At 33.1% G+C, this 14,131-nt stretch overlaps 1 protein-coding gene across 1 annotated transcript in view; it reads left to right on the forward strand.

Annotated features, from left to right (window-relative positions):
* Positions 1-14,131, forward strand: part of LOC118193877 (uncharacterized) — a 133,151-nt gene that overhangs the window by 18,947 nt on the left and 100,073 nt on the right. Inside the window, exon 2 of the mRNA XM_085825326.1 lies at positions 10,580-12,299. Coding sequence (XP_085681452.1) covers positions 10,581-12,299 — 1,719 coding nt within the window. The 5' untranslated portion in view covers position 10,580. The remainder of the gene's footprint in view (positions 1-10,579; positions 12,300-14,131) is intronic.

Below are 14,131 nucleotides of genomic sequence, written 5' to 3' on the forward strand. Positions count from 1 at the left end.
ATATTATGTAAATTCATCATTAATGTTTTACATTCTGATTTAGTAATTTGACTTGTTGAACATTCGTTGAACGCGTATAGACATACAGTTAATACAGTAAAAAATACATAGAAAACAGTTAGCTTATGTAGCAGTTAATTGTGGAAGAAAATTTATAGTTATATACTCTTAAATCTGTCTTCGTATAAACAATGTTTTTAATTGGCATACGATTAAATTAATTCCACTATGTGTTAGAAAACAATTGCAGTGAATCCTCTATTGGCGATGTGCATTCTGAAAGAAACGTATTTTCGAGAACGTAAACAAACTTTGGCAGTGAACATCACCTTACTAAGATCACCGCATCCACAGAGCTCCAAAATGCTATAAAACCGTGGGTGGTCGCGATTAAAGAGGGCTTACTTATAATAAAGCATGTATATTAAAAGACAAATATATAATAAAGGAGTCAACAAATAATTTAGCTGAAATTTCATCATTTTCCTTAACGATTTCATACGCAATCATTTACTTCACGTATATTCATTTAATCTTTTGATGAACATATTCAGCATAATATTAAATAGAAACAGAAACGGGAATTTTAGCATTCTTTGTATTCAAAGCGGGTAAGTACGTTCTTGTTCAGCGATCTCTTCCTTCAAGAGTATCAAATACATATTGAGTGAGCTTTATAACTTTCCTTCTAGTTACTGATGAGAAAAGACTAGGCTATCGTTCTTGTTGTCTGATTAATAATATTCGTATCGTGTTTTTTAAATGTATTAAGTAATAATACCTTCGTGAGATACTTCTTCCTTCTCATTAGTTTATTCTCTCATCCTCCTTCTCATTTTCCATCCTCCTGTCATGCATTTTTCTCTCATCTCACATTAATTATGTTTTAATTGCTGAAAATTTTTTTCCTTTCGCGTTTGGTATAGTACTCGCATACCTGTGTAATTTACTATGTTTTAAAATTTAGTTTGGGAAGTACTGCCTTTCATAAAACGGAATGAATCCTTTGCGTCACTTTGGAAATTTAATATTTACTAAAATTATACATCTGGGGGGGGGTTAAAATAGGACAGGCTTAACGGCCCAAAGAAAATAAGATAAACTGAGTAGAAATAACTTCACTAGATACACATATATGATTGAAACGCATTCTCAGTCTTTCAACAAATGAAATTTAATATATTTTTATTGGTAAAATCAGTGTTCGCATATTTCTTTATCAGATGTGGTCAACCATTACCTCGAGGCACAGTTAATAGAAATCATTAATAATAATGACGTATAGAATGGATGCATGCATATTTTCAAACTTTCTTCTGATAACGTGGAGAATACACCGTAAACTATTCAATGTTGGATTAATTGAGCAGTGTAACTGCATGCATGTGAAAGTACTCTTGTGTAAATAAATGCGGTCTGTTGTGCTTAATGGAAGAGAGAAATATTAATTGAGAGATCCCGAGGTACAGGGCACAAAAGATGCCTCAGTTGGGTAGTTTTAGCAGAGAAAATCATCCATGTTTGTTTTTCCATAACAAAAGCGATGAGCTCGTTGAAAAGAGAGAGAGACAGAAGAAAAAAGAAAGAAAAAAAATGTTATTTTATGAGCATTTTCAGGACTTGGAAGAAAATATCGAATTAATGAATTACGGGTATCATCTTATTTGGTAAGCATCGCAACTGCCTTCATGCGGATGAAGCAAATTTTTTGGTAATTCAATATACTGGGCGAGCAAAATAAAACTGGCGCGCAAAATATTTATAAGGTGTACGCTTCTCGCTTCTTTCTGCATACCTTTGTAGTGTAATGGTTAGCACGCTCGGCGCGTATTCGAAAGGTCCAGGTTCAAGTCCCGGCAAGGGCAATGTGCATTTTTCATGTCTTCTGTTTTAAAATAACCTAATGTCTGTACAATTTCTTAAGTTGATTACACTTACTTTCGGTAACTTATTGTTTTATATTATCGCTAACTTGTTTGCATTAACTTGTCTTCTGTTTTAAACGTACAAATATTTCACTTCGCTAAATTGCATTCAAAATTTTTTGTTGTAATTTGAATATTGCCCCTTCGGCAAACCTTATTATAAAAATAGTTTTAAATGAATAGAATATTATCCTAATACGACTTGGTGTTTTTTAGCTTTCGATAAATTTGTAAATGCAACATGATAAGCCAGCATTTAGAATTACCCTCGTGTGTATAGTGACTTTCTCTTTCTTTGTAAAATTGTGTTAAAAATTTAATGAATTACCGCAGAGGGAGATTTCTCAGAAAGATATTTGAAAAGCATGTAAACTTGGCTTTCGCCGATAATTGAAATTTTTGCCGCGTGACGCGAACAGCACACAACGGAACGCATGTGAAGAAAATCTTGTAGCTTTCTTTGCTTCCATATAAATAAGCTAATCAGTCGTTCATAAGTTCTGAATACAAGCTTAATTAATATTTTTCAAACAGTTATCTGTGGCCCTATACAGACCCAAAGTCAATATGACTGATCTTTGAAAATGTTACGAAAACTCAATAAAAGTATTATTGACTTTTGAAAGGATGCATGTATGCCAGTCAAAAGAAAGTGCGTTGAGTAGGTATTATTCTCTTTCCCTTTATATAAATTTCTGCAACGAAAATTACGGAACTTTTACTTGTTGTATGTTAACAGAAAAATCTAACTCCTTACATTAAAATGACTGTTTCTGTATTTTTGACGCTGCAACACAATAGCAAGTTAAATTAATAATTTCTGAGGTTTGCATTTTATTTTTTGTATAAGAACATGTTAAGAACTCTAACATTTTGTAAGAGACATTAGGTATTTTTGGAAGTAGACGAGATGAAAAATGAGCAAACGCTTGCGCCGGGAATCGAACCACTGACCTCTGGAATACCGGCCCAGCGTGCAGAACCACTACATCACGAAGGCAGGCTAGGAAGGGGGGAGAAATACCTTATATACTCCCCCTTTTAAAGGGTGACTGGGGTTTTTAGGGTACCTAGTCGCCAAATCCTGTGTGTGGAGAATCATCATCCAACACCCGTTTAGTTCGAGCACCACTGTAGAGACTTGAGGTATTTTTGGAAGCAGACGAGAGAAAAAATGAGTAAACGCCTTTGCCGGGAATCGAACCGCGGACCTCTTGAATACCGGTCCAGCGTACAGAACCAAAGACAAAAAATCTGAAAGGTTTCAGATTTGAAATTACGTCAAAAAGGGCGTTTTTTTAACGTTTTGTGTGTTGACTTTATTTATTAAATTTGTTTACGTACTTAAACTATAAAATTCATTTCAACAGCAATATCGCAAATTAATTTTAAAATGAGCATATCTTTAGAATTTCCGAAACAGTCTCGCGCGCTGGAGATAATTTTTTTTTTCCCCCGTACAGTATTGCCATTGTTCGCTTTCAAATCGTTTTTTTTTTTTTTTAAATCAAAAATGTGTTGAAGTGTTGCAAAATCTGAAATCGATAATAAAACAAATTTCAAATTCACATTAGGGGCTTCCACATGCCCATATTCTATTCAAATTTTGATGGCTCTAGATACCGTTGTTTTATCACAATGCGAGAACACATACAAACGTTTATTAAGATTCTTCATTATTTAATTTCTCTAAATGTAACACAGGGCGATAATATATGGTGGGAACGATTTGAAAAGTGATACAGCCATAAAACTTTCGACTCAAATTAAAATTGCAAACAAAACTAATATTAATCAAAGCCTTAATTCTTTACTGATACTTTTTACATATATCAAGATTGACTTCCGTGTAAATTTTACTTAGCCTGCATAAAAGCTACAACTTTAAATTTTCATTTAAGGGGCGTTTCTTGTTATACTCGTACTATTAAAAAAATCTGATGTGTACACCGCATGACTGTCTTGTACGGGATATTAAATTATACGCAATTTTCCTGCATTTCATTTCAACATATTGAATATGTTAACAGTTAACGAATTTTGAATGAAATCTACTTCGTCGATAGGGCATAAACCACAATAGAATAAATGCACTGTTAAAGTTCACTGTATTTATATACCATAGCGACACATCGGCGCTAGGTTCACTTAACAGCATTACGTCTCATTTTATAACTCAGAATGCACAAAAATTATGTCATCTGAAGAATAATCAGAAGTTCTATTCAGATACTATAATAAATCTTCGATATGTAAAAGAAATTAAACAACAACCCCCCCCCCCAAAAAAAAGTTTTTTTTGCAGACGATTCAGCGCTGCTTATCTAATGCGCATGCGTTACTAATTACTTCAGTTCTCACTTCGCGGCAAGGCAAAAATGCATAAAAATTCAAAATATTTTCATTAAAATTTGAAAGATATAGAAAACCATTAAACACAAAGTACAGTTAAAACAATTAAAAAAATTTTACTATTAAAATTTCAGTTTCTATGGAAAAATAAGCTAATAACTAAAATGACTATTCCAGAATGAAGCATAATTTAATTCAGAGTAATAAGAGAACACGTCACTTTGTTGTTGCGAAGCTTAATTTCTCTAGATTGGCAACAAATCCACTATTCTGCTAATTTTCAAATGTAAACTGGTAACAAATCCACTATTCTGCTAAGTTTCAAATGTAAACAAACATGGATGCTGTGGTAATCAAAAATTAGGTTTAGCCGTACTTAAAAAACTTTTAAATTGGTGATAATTCCACAATTAGTGCATGCCTGTTAAACTAAAGGCACAAAAACATTAACCACAACAAATAATTCAATCATTTTTAAAGCAAAGAATGCGCAATTTAGAAACATATAGGAATAAAGAAACTGAGCTCACAGAGCCGAGTAACAAAAGAGTGGATATGTATTTATATACGTTTGGGGCGGCCGATTGCAACAAAAATGGGAGGTGCACATCTACATGTTATAGCAGTCCTATATATAGTCTTTCAGACAGAGGTTGCAGCGCTAAAAGCAGCAATTAAATTTGCAGTTTATTCACTTAGATTCAGAGCAACAATCTTCAGTGACTCGGCCTCTAGCCTGGCAGCGATTAGAGGAAATAAAAGCAGGAGCTCTTATGTACAAGAGCTCAAAAAAATTCTTTTGCATTGCCCTCCCTCCTTACGTCCACACTTGGTCTGGGTCCCAGCTCATGTGGGCATCACAGGCAATGAAAAGGCAGATGAGCTTGCCAAATCGGCAGCAAATGATAAAAGCCTGAGAGAATATCTTGTGAAACTCCCAACCTCTTATCTCAAGAGAAGTACTCTTGAAAATTTATTATGCCAGTGGCAGGAAAGGTGGGACTTAGCACCCACGGGTAGAAGGACCTACTCTTTTTTTCCAAAAGTGGGAACTGTAGCAAAAGTCACGAACGGTGCACAGACCCACTTTTTTCTGGACATGGACCATTCCCTACCTATTTAAAGAGGTTCCACTTAAGCGGAACAGAATTCTGTGAATGTGGAGAGGTAGGTGATCCAGACCACTATCTCTTCCATTGTGCTTCCACCAAACCTTATCACCTGAGGAGACCAAGTGATTTATTTTGGCCACAATGGGCAGAAACAATCTGCAAGAATAGTATTGCTAAACGCAAATTGAATGAGGTATTAAAGTACTGTGCACAGAGTCATGCAGGCATAAACAGAGCGAACACTTCAGAATAATTGACAATTACTGCACACATCTGTACCTTGTACGCTCACAATTAAAGGATCATCTTAGGGTAAAGACTTCCTTGTGAATGACATAACATTAGCTTTATTACCATTGCAGAACCTTCAACTGTTCAATGTTAGTGTGGATTAACCACGTTGGTGCATAGATTCTTAATTTTTCATTGTACACATCTTTGTGACTTTCAGATTACCCTACAATTAATAAGTCTCATAACTGAAAGACTTCCTTGTGAATGACATAACATTAGCTTTATTACCATTGCAGAACCTTCAACTGTTCAATGTTAGTGTGGATTAACCACGTTGGTGCATAGATTCTTAATTTTTCATTGTACACATCTTTGTGACTTTCAGATTACCCTACAATTAATAAGTCTCATAACTGAAAGAACCATTGAAACGTATGGTAAAAATTACTAGTTATATAACTGTATCATTGTTGAATTGTTTCTATTCCATCATTGGCAAAATTATATTTATTTATTTACTCAGCATAGATGGAGGCATAACCTATTGTTACAAAAAAAAAAAAAAAAAAAAAAAAAAAAACTGAAATGTTTCAGATTTTAAATTACGTCCAAAGGGGCTTTTTTTAACGTTTTGAGTGTTACCTTTATTTATTAAATATCATGTTCTTTGCACTTAAACCATAAAATTCAGTTCAAGAGCAATATCGCAAAATAGTGTTAAATTAAGCATATCTTTAGAATTTCCGATATACACAGTCTCGCGAGCTGGAGATAAAAGTATTTTTTTTCTATATAACGTTGCCATTTCTCGCTTTTAAAGCATTGAGTTTGTAAATCAAAAATTCGTTAAAGTTTTACAAAATATAAAATCTATAATAAAACAAATTCCAAATTTGGGATTTCAGATGCCCATATTCGCAGTAGGATTTCGTCATTCAAAATTCGATAGCTCTATGTACCATTGTTTTATCACAATGCGAGAAATAGACAATCATTTATGCAGATTTTTCATTATTTAATTTCTTCAAATATAATGCAGGACTCTAACATTTTGTGGCAACAGTTTGAAAAGTGAACCGACGTTTATGAGTCCGACGCAAAATCGCAAAACGAAAACAATAGTCCTTCAGGGACAAAGCCCCTTTGGACTAATAATAAAAATTAATTAAATGAGAATACATCAATACAAAATAAGAAATTAAAATCATTTTTTAGATAATCATAAAATTTGGTATTATTTGAATTCATTTATCAAGATAAAAACCTGTTTTAGCGGGATTCGAACTTAATTATACAATACGAAAAAATCTGATGTGGACGCCACATAACCTCCTTGTATTGGACTATTAAATTATACATATTTTTTACTGCCTTTCACTTAAACTTATTTCCTTGAATTTCATTAGAGATAGATTTCTCATTCAATGAATTCAGTTCTCACTTCGCGGAAAAGCAAAAATATATAAAAACTCAGAACTTCTTCATTAAAAATAGTAAAATACAGAAAAATCTAAAACACCAAATACAGTTTAAAAAAAATTACAATTAAAATTAGAGTTTCTACACAAAAACCAGCAATTCGGCCAGGGGGCAGGAAAACAGATTCTTCAGTGCACAAAATTGAAAGTTTATTTTTGATCCTATTCGGCAAAGACACACTGAAGTTAGTGCACAGATTGACTTAACTTACTTTACTACTAAGAGTTTAAAATGTAAACAAACGGCGGCCTCGTTAGTACCACTTAAAAAACTTTTAAATTATTGATAATTCTACAACTATTAGATGCAGATTAACTAAAGATATAAAAGCCTTAACTGGAAAGTAAGAAAACATAATTCAATCACTTTTGAAGTAAAAAATGCACATTTTACCAACATATAACAATATATATATATATATATATATATAAGCTCACCGAGGCAGGTAACAGAGTGGGAATAAATATATATCAACAAACGACTGGTATAGCCGATTGCAACGAAAAAGGGAGGTACACAACTACGTGTTATAGCAGTCCCATATACAAAATTTCAACATTCTATGGCTACTTGTTCTTGAGTTATGCGAGATACATGCATATGTACGTACCGACGTCAAGGAAATATTCTCTTCTATGATTTTACAATCTTTTTTTTTTTTTTTTTTTGGCATAAATAATCCTTTATTCTGTCCTTACGTACAGATGTCACGCAAAAAACATCGTTTAAATGGTTTCGAGAGCGGTTGCAATGAATATTTTCGTTGAAATACAATACTCGAAATTTTTTGCGATTACAGGACTTCTTTTGCTTCGTACAAAGTAAAATGAGCTAAAAATAAAAATTGTTTTTAAATAAGAACAAAATTAGTTAATTTAAAATGTGGAAATGTTTTGATATTTAGTAACTTGGGAAAACGAATTGGTATATTCCACAAGCCACCACGAAAAAGGCAAATGCAGAATCCAAAACCAGAGTAAAGGCCCAAACTCTGCAAACGTGGAATCGTTAAAAGTCCGAAATAAAACATTTTTTAATGTAGTTTGAGAAGAAATAGTCAAAAACTAAAACAAACACAGGGAAACAAAATCTCTGCGAAATGGAACACGAGTGAAAAACAAAGTAAATGGCCAAATGAAAAACCAAATAAAAACCAAATAAAAAAAAAAAAAAAATCTGAAATGTTTCAGATTTTAAATTACGTCCAAAGGGGCTTTTTTTAACGTTTTGAGTGTTACCTTTATTTATTAAATATCATGTTCTTTGCACTTAAACCATAAAATTCAGTTCAAGAGCAATATCGCAAAATAATGTTAAATTAAGCATATCTTTAGAATTTCCGATATACATAGTCTCGCGAGCTGGAGATAAAAGTATTTTTTTTCTATATAACGTTGCCATTTCTCGCTTTTAAAGCATTGAGTTTGTAAATCAAAAATTCGTTAAAGTTTTACAAAATATAAAATCTATAATAAAACAAATTCCAAATTTGGGATTTCAAATGCCCATATTCGCAGTAGGATTTCGTCATTCAAAATTCGATGGCTCTATGTACCATTGTTTTATCACAATGCGAGAAATAGACAATCATTTATGCAGATTTTTAGTCCAAAGGGGCTTTGTCCCTGAAGGACTATTGTTTTCGTTTTGCGATTTTGCGTCGGACTCATAAACGTCGGTTCACTTTTCAAACTGTTGCCACAAAATGTTAGAGTCCTGCATTATATTTGAAGAAATTAAATAATGAAAAATCTGCATAAATGATTGTCTATTTCTCGCATTGTGATAAAACAATGGTACATAGAGCCATCGAATTTTGAATGACGAAATCCTACTGCGAATATGGGCATCTGAAATCCCAAATTTGGAATTTGTTCTGAAATCCCAATTTGGAATTTGTCAAAACGTTAAAAAAACGCCCCTTTGGACGTAATTTAAAATCTGAAACATTTCAGATTTTTTTTTTTTTTCATTATTTAATTTCTTCAAATATAATGCAGGACTCTTTACATTTTGTGGCAACAGTTTGAAAAGTGAACCGACGTTTATGAGTCCGATGCAAAATCGCAAAACGAAAACAATAGTCCTTCAGGGACCCTAACCTTAGCATTTTTCATTTATAGTATTATCTTTGGGTACCTGCATCAATAATGAATAACAGTGTATGGTTTGATTAACATTGTATATTATTTCTTAATTTTGCAATAACATGGCTAACTAGTACAGTGTGAATTGTAATCAAGATATAGAGCTACTGTATTTACAGTAATTGTACAGTATATCTGTATAAGTAGTAGTATGAGGTTATGCGACTTTAATGCTTATATATTTTGTAAATTTTGTACATATATATAATAGAATCACAATGTATTGTACCCAATGTAAAATGCAATTCTAGCCGAGTTTGTACTTTTGTAGCTTATAGTACTAGAGTGTAAAGTTTCGTAGGCATTGTATTGTACTCGAAATTGTGCGATAGAAAAATGATCTAATATTATCGTATTATATTTATAACCAGGTTTACTATGTCTTGCATTTATATAGGATATTCTATGTCTTGCATTAATATATTCTTCTATGTCTTGCATTTATATATGATATTGTTACAATGTATAGTACTCAGTGTAAAATGTAGTGTGGTCTAGTGTAAAACATTGAAGTAGTATTGTAGTGTAAAGGAATTATAGCAACACTGCCCATGTTAAAGTAGTGTAGTATAGTTAGCAGCGTAGTAGTTAAAATAGAACTTGAGTTAACAACCAGGCAGTTATAGATACTAAAAACCTATGTAAAATATTGAGTGATTATGAAACCTAAGATTTTGAAATAATAAATGCTGTCGGATCAGCGAGTCATGATTAGACAGCATCTGCCAAGTGGAAACAAATACCGTAAGGCTTACTATAGTTAAGGGCGGCAGTCCACTTGAGCAGCGTTCAGCAGTCCTATATACAAAATTTCAACATTCTGAGGATACTTACGTACCTACAGACGCCATGAAAAAATCTCTTCAGAATTAATTTTAAATCAGTTTTATATTTTTTTTTGGCAGGGAAGAGTCCTTTATTCTGTCTATACGTACAGATGTCACTCAAAAACATTGTTAAATTTCATTCGATAACTGTCAAAATGGATGTTTTCGTTGAAATGTGATACCCGAAAGTTTTCGCGATGACAACACTTCCTTTATACTTCGTACAAAGAAGCAAAAAATGGCAGACATTTTGTGATCTATTTTCTCGTTTCTCAAGCGAGGACATTATTGATTTTTCATGTTTCTTCGAATGACTACTTAAATCGCTTTCCAGTTGGTTTATTTGTTATATCCAAATTCTTGGATAGTTTAGGGGTAAATATTTGCCAAAAATTCTGAAATCTGTGTATAAATTGTATGCTTTGTAAAATAGAAAATACTGTTTAATTGTGAGCTGTTGAATTATACAAAATAATATTAAAATGTTGTTGATTTATTTTTAGGATGGATGAATTCAATTTCAGAGTAATTATCGTTCCACAGAAGTTTCAAAACGTGGAACCTGATTCGTACTTGCAAGAAACAAAGAGAAAACTTAAAGCATGTGGCTTAATCGTTAATAACATACATTTTGTAAATTTAGAAGGGTCTGAAGATGAAGGCTATCCTGAAATCGAGGAATTAACGATTCAAGTACAAGCTATGTTTCGTGATAATTTTAAATTTCAAAAAGTTGCCTTATATAAAAAAATCTGTGAAAAGTGGAAGAATCAGCATCTTTTTAGCTATTGTCCAATACTCGTTTTACATGAAAACGATAGCTTTTTAAACAAAAGAATATCATTTCATAGCTCTGTACAGTGTAGTGATATTTCATTTGGTGTATTACCTCACAACGGCACATATTTACAGTATGCATCTCTTCAAGTATGCAAGTCTTCTTTACCGCTAATCGATTTCTATCATGATACACGAAATCTAAAAATAAGGTATAGGAATTACGAAATTTCTATGACTTACAATAATATCAGGAAAATATTTATTAATATAGGTTCAAGTCCCTGCGAAATATTTTTCGATTTATGCAATCCGCCTGTAATATTTCGGGTTGAGATAAAAATTAATAGATACGAAAAGTACTCATTAAATTACCGCACGTGTGATATATATGATACTATAGATGATACATATGAGATCTTAAGACATTTTAATTCCACTAAAAATAAAATGGATACTGATATTTTAGGCCGGTCAAACGTGTTAAAACTTTCAATAAACGACATTGGCCTTGCTGAAGAAATAGTGAGTAAAATGCATTTCCGCTGCAGTGAGAAACCCATACATTACATGAACGTCAGGTCGGTAAAGAAGAAGAAACCCATAGATCCTGTATTTGAATTTTGCCACTTCGGGTGCACATATATATTGACAGCAATAATTAAAAGAAACTTTACGTTGGTGGAACAGACATCACAGGTCAATTCCGAGATGCAGCATTTAAGTACGCTGTGCAACGAAGATGGAGATTGCTTGGAGAAAGCTCTGATAAATGTTTTAAGAGCTATTGATTCTGGAAAAATAATTAATTTCTGGCGCGAAATTGAAATACAATATAAACATTATTTGAATAGCAAAGATGAAATAAACTACAAGCATTACATTGTGCCTTTAAAATGTAGAATGATTCGGCGAATCACACTGACGCCTACAAGGACACTTCTTTGGCCTGCAGAAATAATGTATGAAAATCGAGTACTTCGTAACTTCGATCCAGAGTATGCGGTACGAGTTTCTTTCCGAGATGATAATATGATGAGACTGAGCTTCTGTGCTGCCTATGCCGATGAATCAATATTTCAGGATTCAGTAACAAAACCCATGCTTAAAGGTATTCGTATTGGCAGTAGATTGTACAAATTTCTCGCGTGGTCAAATTCTCAGATTCACGACCATGGAGTGTGGATGTATGCTAAAGATAAAAAAGGAACGACTGTTTATGAGATACGAGCTTGGATGGGAGACTTTTCACACATACATTCGGTTTCAAAATACATGGCAAGAATGGGGCAGTGTTTTTCCCAAACCGAAGACACGATTGCAGTTCCGCTAGATCCGAGGCATGTGCGAACGGAAAATGATATTGAAGGTGGATGTACAGTGAATGGGAAACCATATTGCTTTTCGGATGGAATTGGAAAGATTTCAATTAGTCTAGCAGAAAAAGTAAGTATTCTTTAAAAATTAAACTTATTAATTTAAAAACATCGTTTATTTTTGATTGTAAATGCTTTGAAATATTTTCATCATAGTGCAGTGAAACATTTTTCGGCAACAACCTCTCAAATGATCCTCGCTGATAATGATTAGTATTTCTTTGAACTTAAAACACATTGATATTTAATATATCTTTTTAAGACGAGCGCGTCTGCAGGAGACCAGACTCAACTGAATCTATGAGTGATCTCTTTAGATAGAGATATTTTCATATAGTTGAAAATATAGATCTGAGAGAGGGTATTTTTATATTATAATTAAAGGAGCCCGAGGACTGTTTTCTTAAGAGCCTTTATTTAACCCTTAAATGTTTTGGCTTAATTTCCTCGCTGGATCTAATCACACAGATTTAAGTCAGAAACTTACCAGTCAGAAGTAATTTGCATAACTCATTTATAACTGCAGAATCGGTTAATCAAAGAAGACTAATCAGACCTGTGAAAGTTGTCGTACTTCGTTAAAATTTGGTACATATGTTTTACGAACATGGGAAAAAGAAACCTATTATAAAAAATAGTAGTTCGAATATATTAGCAGTTAAGTTGGCGTATAAAGAAAAAGAAATACAAATTGTAACCATAAATAGTTATTATTCACATCATTTGTTTAATCTGCATTCCATTCACGTCAGTCTTTTGTTCAGAATGCGTTATAAGTATGTGAAAAGTAACGCGAAGGACTTCTTGAGGAATTACAATAATATAGTGTTTTATGCTTGCTTTTATTTCAGGCAGCGTATGCCTATTCCACAGGCACGATCTTTCAGGAATCCCGCAAACAGAAGTCACTGGGATGCAAGTCCGAAGAATAAGGAGGTTATGAAAATACACGATTATCTTAAAGTTAAGCACAAAACAGCTGTTTCCCTTGTCGCGTAGTATGGGATGTTTCACATCTTGCATAAGGACGGTAATCTCTAAACTTTCTCATTCTTGTAAGATAGGAATATCTTGTTGTTGCAGAAGTTCGCAGTGGTGACGGCATACCTTTTACGACTCTTGAGGAGATTTTCTAAAAATGGAGGGGGGGCAGAATCACGTCCAGTAAAACCAAACAGTGACGTAGTCAGAAGGCAGATACTGTTCATGCACAAAATTGCGATTTTCAGTGCCTTATATGCGACATTTCTGAGTATTCGCTGCTCCGTCAAGGACAAATGTTCGTTATCTGATCATGAAATATTCTACGGTTGGCAAAACTGGCAACCATTGTGTTCTTGACAAAACTTAGCCCTTCCCCCTAAAAAAAAAAAAAAAAAAAAAAAAAAAAAAAAAACTAATGCGTTGATGTGGGTTTTGAGTGTGAAGCTGTTGTACTACCGTGGATCTTATATTGGTATCACTTTCAAAGGCAAAACAGAACCTTTCATATTGTAAACTTAACGAAATGGCAAATCACAGGAAGCCATTTGTTAAAAAGTGTTAGAAACCGGATTCATTGTCAGCCACTGCAGTATCGACGTCTTCTCCTGTGTGCGATGTGGTGAGCGTTGTTTAGCGTAGTAAGAAATGAGATGCGTTATTAACAATATAATTTAATCATTTATTCTTAGCGAGAACAGAGACAGCGTTAAGGGGCACAGTACCTTTGCGTTAACCGAACTAACGTTAAACACGACTAAACGCTAACTTCTGATACACAAATAATATCATAATAATTTCTATTTTTTGCTTATAGATGTAAAACACACACCTTTTTCAACATTGTGTTCAAAAATAAAAACTTTCACTTCAATAATAATTTTCAAATTGTTGATTTAAAATACTCATGATTAACAGATA

This window comes from Stegodyphus dumicola, chromosome 10, assembly GCF_044657685.1.
Source record: "Stegodyphus dumicola isolate Sdum_Otavi_A_Nest chromosome 10, ASM4465768v1".
Taxonomy (NCBI): Eukaryota; Metazoa; Arthropoda; class Arachnida; order Araneae; family Eresidae; genus Stegodyphus; species Stegodyphus dumicola.